The sequence below is a fragment of the Spermophilus citellus genome (genome assembly GCF_964194105.1).
Source record: "Spermophilus citellus genome assembly, chromosome: 12".
In the NCBI taxonomy this organism is placed as follows: domain Eukaryota; kingdom Metazoa; phylum Chordata; class Mammalia; order Rodentia; family Sciuridae; genus Spermophilus; species Spermophilus citellus.
Genome location: NC_138198.1, coordinates 15,451,723 through 15,458,876, shown reverse-complemented (window position 1 = coordinate 15,458,876; position 7,154 = coordinate 15,451,723). Strand labels below are relative to the sequence as shown.

The 7,154-nt window shown below is 51.4% G+C and overlaps 1 protein-coding gene across 4 annotated transcripts in view; it reads left to right on the top strand.

The window, feature by feature from the left end:
* The first annotated feature begins 1,829 nt into the window (after positions 1–1,829).
* PIEZO2 (piezo type mechanosensitive ion channel component 2) overlaps positions 1,830–7,154 on the top strand; it is a 345,423-nt gene continuing 340,098 nt past the window's right edge. For all 4 annotated transcript variants that reach the window (XM_081263438.1, XM_081263440.1, XM_081263439.1 and 1 more), the window contains exon 1: positions 1,830–2,826. In XM_081263438.1, the coding sequence (XP_081119564.1) occupies positions 2,763–2,826 (64 nt within the window). In that variant the 5' untranslated portion in view covers positions 1,830–2,762. The remainder of the gene's footprint in view (positions 2,827–7,154) is intronic.

Genomic DNA, 7,154 nt, shown 5'->3' with positions numbered 1-7,154 from the left:
CCCTGTTTGCTGGGACGGTTGTGTCTCCTCACTAGGCCTCCAGAATGGTAACTTTTGAAAAACTCTGGGCAGTCGTTAAGTCTGGTAAGAACATGGAAGATATTCAGAGAAAACAATAGTCAATTAACAACACAGTATTATTTAAAACTGAGGAGTGTTTCTTCACCTTTTAGTTAGGACCCCAAAATGAATTATATCAGAGAGAGGGAAGGAGGGGTGGCAAGCACAAGCTCCGAACCTCAAAATTAGCGATGTATTTATGTCAACGTTCTGTAAAATAAATATTTCTTATTCACATTCAGTAATTAGCTGCTAATTTAAAGCTCTGTCCTCTTCTCTGATCCCACTATTAGACTTATGATGAGTTTGGGTTTAGAGGCTATTTAAGTTTCTTTTTTTTTTTTTTTTAATGTGTTTGGTGTTTTTTTTTTGTTGTTGTTGTTGTTGTTGTTGTTGTAGATGGCAGCATGCCTTTATTTTATTTGTTTATTTTTATGTGGTGCTAAGGATCGAACTCAGTGCTACAGCCTTAAGTTTCCTGAAAGTGGCAGCACACATAGGTGGACTAAGTTTCAGGGTATCTGCACAAGATTTAAACTATCTTGAGTCTTTATGAAAGGAAGGAAGGAAGGAAGGAAGGAAGGAAGGAAGGAAGGAAGGAAGGAAGGAAGGAGGGGAGAAAAGGTAATGGATCACATTACAAAGTGCACTGTAGCTCCCAGAGAACTTGGGAGGGCAACTGAGTTCAAAACACATGCTTACTTTATGTCAAAAAATCAGTACCCACACAGGTAGTTGTTATGGTTAAGGAGTCAGGACAAAACCATGGTTTGCATGCTTTTTTCATGGATCCACGGATCCCTCCTCTCCAACCAATGTAATCCCAGGTGCAAGTCCTGAATGGAGGTTAAATACTCCCACCACTCCCTGGATGGAAATGCCAGTTCTCCCTAAGCCTCTCTACAAATCCTAAGATCCTCTGCCTCCTGGTCCTGAGATTCCCCTTGGCCCCAGCAGATCCCTAACTCTTGGATAATCTTAACACCAGGGAAGGGACAAATTCGAATCTCGCAGCTTCAGCTGATTTCTCTAGATGTTGTTTCGCAAATAAGCAAAGGGAGGTTTTTGGAATATTGTAGGTGCCAACATACTCTCCTCTAGAGCTAGGACCAGCAAGAAACAAAGCCTAAGAGAAAAAAAGAGTTCCCCAAGATATACAAAGTGGATGCACATCTGAGTTTTTCTGTGCATTCTGGAGAAAGGCTAGCTAGGATTGGTCAGACCCCGTTCAGAGTTGAAACTTCTTTGGTTAGATACGGACAAAGCTTCTGGAAGTCCAGCCTTATTCTTCTTGTCAACGCAGGTGGATAGTTACTTGTGCGCTCATCAGCACTGACTGCCCACAGAGTTAATCAAGCCCCTGGCTACTCTCCTGCAGGGCTTGTGTATTGTTCCTCTGGCATTGAGTGATTCCTGGTTTGGGCAAGCTCCAGGCGCTGCGTGTGTACAGGATGCCTCGGTTCGCAACTAGAAACACAGTGCACGCAGAGATAGGGGTCTGCGGAGCCAGTAGCAACTCGCGGTGCGGTGCGGAAGAAGGGGTGAGCCAACGAGCAAAGCCCACCTGGTTGGCAAGGCCAGGCCTTTCTCTGCGCGCCGAGTGCAGATGGAGTTCGCCCTTTGTGCGGGTGTACTGCGCCTGCTTCAAGAGTCGCTCAGGGGCGGTCCTCGCGGGCCAGCCCCGAGCCGCCTTCCCATTGGCGGGAGGACACGCCCGTCCCCGAGTGAGGGCTTCCAAAGTTTCATTGAAGGTGGAGAAGTGTGCGCCCGCCGGGGAGCCCTGGCTGCGCCGCGGCTAGGGCGAGGCTGCACCGCGGCGGGCGGGGGGCGCGCTGGGCATCCGGACGGCGTTTGAGTTTTCTTTTTAAAATTGAGACAGTGGAGGAGGGAATTGGCGTCTGATCTACCCGTTTTGCGCTTTCCTGGCCACGCTCACACGATTCCTTCAAGTGCAGGAGGGACTCGCAGCGCCACCGGCGGACAGATAACTGGAGCCCAGCGGTGTCGGGAATGGTCCTATGCGCCTGGCTGCGCCCACCTCGGTCTCTCTGGCCCGAAGCTGGGGGGCGCAGAGGCTGAGCTGCACCACCACCCGGGATCCACAGCCTGCTGCTTGAGGCCGCGGGCTGTAGGACGAGACTCGGGGTCCGCGGGGCAGCTTCGAGAGCCAGGCGCAGGGCGGCGCGCGGCAGCCTGCGTGGGCAGAGGGGCCGGGGCCGGGCAGCAGAGACTCGTTGGCTTCAGAAGGGTTCTGCGCAAAAGGCTCCCCGGCCTCCCCTGAGCGACTCCCCGGAGCCCGGCCAGAGGACTGCACTCCCTCTTCGCCCCCTTTCCTCACTGTTCCAGACCCCTAGGACTCTCCCAAACTGTCCTCCTCCAGGGCCCCCGCCCCGGCTGCCCCTGAAGAGGCCGCCGCCACCGGAGCCTGAGTTCTACACTTAATGGGCCGGCCGCAGAGGGTCGGGCGCCTGGCTAGGTGGCTGCCAAGAGCCTGGTGAGCGGCTGCCCAGAGCCCTGCGGGCGAGGGGCAGCTGAGAGCGCGTTGAGCGCGCCCTCGGGGCGGAAAGCCCGGAGGCCAGCGCAGAGGCGATGCCTGGGCGGCTTGCTGGTGGTAGGAGGCCCTAGGCGGGCATGGGCCTGGCGTCCCAGCCCTAGGGACCCTCGAGCCTCGCCCCTGCGCTCGGAGTCGCCGAACCGACGCGATGGCCTCGGAAGTGGTGTGCGGGCTGGTCTTCAGGCTGCTGCTGCCCATCTGCCTGGCTGTAGGTGAGTCTAGTGGGCTCCCCAAGGTTACTCTCGGGGACTGTGAGGAGGGCTTCTTAGTGGGGACTTCCTAGCAAAGTTTAGGGCACTAGTGCTCCCGGATTCGATTCCCGAAGCATGGGCCAGGTGGCAACAGCGACAGCCGCGCTGTCCCGGTGTCACAGTAAGTCTCTCTCACTTCCCGCTCTGGGGCAAAGGACCGGTGTCTCCCTTCAACGTCCAGCTGCAGAGTCCCGGTAACAGAGATCTGCTGCAGGTGCTGGAGACCGTTGTGTTGAATTTAGCCACGCGTGGATTTTTTTTTTTTTTTTAATAAGCAGAGTACTGCCTGTGCACAGAGGATGCAAGTCGCCTGGAAGGCGGCAGTGACCCCCGCGGTAGGAACCTGAGCTTAGACCTGAGGCCCCCTCCTCCAGGATGTCCTGGGACAGGCAGCACATGGTGCTCCATCCAGACTACCAGGGGCCATCTCCTCCCTACCCCATATCCCAGCCACCCTGTAGGGAGAAGTGAAAGATCCAATGGAGTTTTTTTTTTTTTAAAGAAAAACAGGGACTAGGCACCGGGAAAGCCCCTTTTACAAGGGAAGTGTTGGATGCTGAGGCTGAGAACCTATCTAGTCCTGCTCTCCCTCTCCGGGCACTTAGAGGGTTGGAAGCAGGCTTGGAACTCCTTGGGACTGGCGGGGTGAAGACCCGGCCACCGAGAGCCTCAGGGATGCCCAGAGGAGTGCCTCACTATTCTACAGGCTGGCAGGGTGTTGAAAGGATGTAGGCGTTGGTCTAAGGACCAGCCAACGTCTAGTAATGAGGGAGTTTCTGAATTTCTTCTCAAATCCTGCATGTTATGCTGAATCCCACTCCTAAGACTGATCATGGGACCATGGGACTGTGCTTGGCTTTTCCTCTTCCCACTCCAGAGCTAGAGAATAGAACACTTTACCAAGTAGCAATTGTGTTTACAAAGAGAGGGTGGTCTTTGCACAAAAGGCCACCTTTGTGCCCCTTGCCAGAGGTTATTGACTCGAAATCACACCTGTGTTAAATGTTTTCTTTGTTCAAGAGTATGAAACCCCGATGCAAGCCATTGACAGGATATTGTAGTGGAGTACTAATTAACACCTTTAGATAGCAAAGTGTCTGGGAGACTTGAGCAGGAGAACCCTCCACGGAAAAGCCAGCTTGGGCAGCAGGAGGGACTCCTCTGGGGTTTGCTGGCCTCATCCTCAAAACTGCATTTCAAGTTTAAAGGCAGGACCATTTTCCAGGGATCTTTGTTGTCAACAAACTCACATACAGGAGGAGCTCATCTTCAGCGAAACTGACTTGGAGGTTGGTTTGGGAAAGGTTCTCTAGGCACTTTCAGCACAGTGGGTGTCTGTTTGGCAGTCACCTCTGCATCTGGAGCCTGGCAGAGTGCCCGGTACATTTCGTATTTGCTGATTGGAAGCTAGTGCCTGAGTTAAGGAGGTGCTTTTAGAGAGAGGGCCGACTTGTGGCCAATGCTGACCAGAAGGGGTCCTCAGGAGTGGCTCTGGGGTCAGAAGCTGCTCCCTCCCCTCTCTGACCCACCATCTCCTCCTTGTTCCCCTCCTCCTTCTCCCTGGGCACTTGCTGGGTTCTGTGACTGTTAGAAGAATAAGACGTGGTCATCTGCAGCCAGTTCGGTCCATTCTGTCAAATGACAGGGGGAATGACCCCTTGATTGCCTGTGACCTCTCCCTAAGCATTGGCTCCTATTGGACATCTTGCTTGTCCCTAGTCTGGGAGGCTGGAGCCTAATTATCCTGACTAACCTGGGGTTTTCCACTCCGAGAGGCCCTTTACCAGGATTGTTGCTCTGGCACAGAGTGGGCGGTGCAAAGCCCTGGGCGGAGGCCCCAGAGCTTCCAGAGCCCCCAGGGGAGGCAGAACAGGGGCTGCTGCCCATGGTCTGGGGTCATCCTCCTCCTGGCCTCTTGCCTCATCCCGCCTCTTCCATGGCACCCACCCACCATGGAAGAGTCACCTCCTACCCGCCTGAGCCCGCAGGTTGCGGGCTTTAGATGTGAGTCCACCTTGAGCCCCGGGCTTTCTTGGGAGAAGCAGGGCTCCCAGGCTCCGGGATAGTAACCCCGCCCCCTCTGTTTCCTGGACCACAGAGTCAGTCCAGGGAATGTTGCAGCCTTAACATGGTCTGCTCCTTCCTGCTTGCTCACACTTCTCTGTGGGAGGGCGTGTGTAAGAGTGTATGTGTGTGTGCATTTGAGTGAGCTTGTGTTTGAGTATAAATGTGTGAGTCTGTGTGTGTGAGCATGTGTGTGGAGTGTTATGAGTGTTTGAGAGATGTTATGGATATGTGGTGTGTTGTTTTTTGTGTGTGAGATGTTACGAGTGGGAGTGTGTGGGGATGTTTTGAGTGTGTGTGGTGTGGAGCCTAGTGGTGTCCCCAGCTCAGCCTAGAGCCTGTTGTTTCCCCAGGAGTCTGCAAGGCATGGGTTCAGGGAGAGCAGGGACTGGCTGCCCCAGGAAGGCGGAGGAGGAGAGCATCTGGGGATGCGGCCCTAAATCTCCGCTGGACTTTCACTGCTGTCTGGAAGACAACCCACACCTGGAAGGCTGGTGCCTTCCAATGGTTGAGCTTCAACAGGGTGGTGGCTGCCACCTTGATTCTCTTCTTGAGGAAGTGGAGATTTCAAGGTTATTGAAGGGTTTTCTGCTCTATCTACTCTCAGGGGGCTGCTAAATCAAGCATGCAGCTTTCTTAACATCCTGGGCAGGGAGTGCAGCAATCTGCTTGCCGTTAGAATGGATCTCACACCTTCCCCATCGATTTTGACCTTGGGCAAGGCAGCCTTCAAAGTCAAGCCCTGGCAGAATCCTGCGGCTGGCTTCCCTTTAAACCCCCATTTCTGTAGCACTGATGTGGAAGCCTCCGCCCTCATGTCTTCACCTAATGATGGGGGTGAGAACCAACTGTCTTGTGTTTAATCTGTTGCTATATTTTTTCCCCTGTGAAAGAAATGAAAGGGCAGTGATAAGTGATACCAGGGCTCTTCTATGCAGGTGTTATCTGATTCTTGAGTGTTAAAAGCAAACAAAACCATAACAGAATGTGGTGTTCATCATCCAAAATGAACATGTGCTGACAGATGTGCCTATATCTATAGCCACCACAGATTTGAATATCTCCAAAAGACCTGTGACTTCTTGGTGGCCTTCAGAGTTTTCCTTATGCATAAGATATGAAAATGTCAAAAACCTTCTGTAATATCATGCAGCCTTTCATAATGATAGCAATAAATGGTCTTTGTTGAGCACTTTACAAATATCTTTTCTTTTTACACAATTGTTTTCCCACCCATCTTTAAGTACATGACTGAGTTTGTTCCAAGGTTAGGAGGGACTAGGGATATTTTGATCACTGGCTCCAACCGGTTTATTCCATCTTGCCTAGGGTTGCTTGGAGTTCCCCAAGGTCTTGTCCAGAAGAGCCAGCATACTCACATTCAGGGAGGGAAGAGAAGGGAGGACACTGGACGTGGACAGTACCAAGGGAGAACAGAGGACAGAGACCTAGGTAGCTCCCCACCCCAGCTCCTGCTCCCCCTAAATGGAGGGTGAGAGGTTAGGAAAGAGCAGAGAAATAAAGGGCTGCATAGGCTACAGTGTTCCCAGGAAAAATTATACTTGGAAAATATTGCAATTCCAGGAATATTCTTTAAAATTCCCTTTGGAAATAGCTGCATTAAAATCATAGTAAAAATATGTTGTCACTTTTGAAATATGTCTAGGTCTAGCTCTCTAAACACAATTTCTTTCTATAGTGTATTTATTTTCTCTATGTAGCAGATATCTTCTTCTTCTCCGTCTTCTTCTTTTTATACCAGGGATGGAACCCAGGGGCACTTAACCACTGAGCCACATCCCCAACATTTTTTATTTTTTATTTTGAGACAGGGGTCTCTCTTAGTTGCTGAGCCAGGCTTTGAATTCATGATCCTCTGCCTCAGCCTTCAGAGCTGCTGGGAATTCAGAGGTGCGCCACTGCACCTGGCTTCCAGATGTAATTTTGAAATCCCACTTAAACACAGTTCAAGACTCACAAATGAAGCTAATTTGAATCTAATCAGCATGGATTTTTCTTGATCAGTGTTAGTCTGGCTTGCTGCTGCCACCTTGTTCAGTGGTTCCAGCTGCTGAAGGATCCCTGGAAAGCATTTAAAGTAACTTTGCTTTTAGCCATACCTTCTCGGCCTTGTAGAAGTAGATCCTATGTCCCACTCTCAAAAATAACTGAAAGGATGGAAATAACTGAATGGATTTGACATGTATAGCATGCAGAAGTTTTCT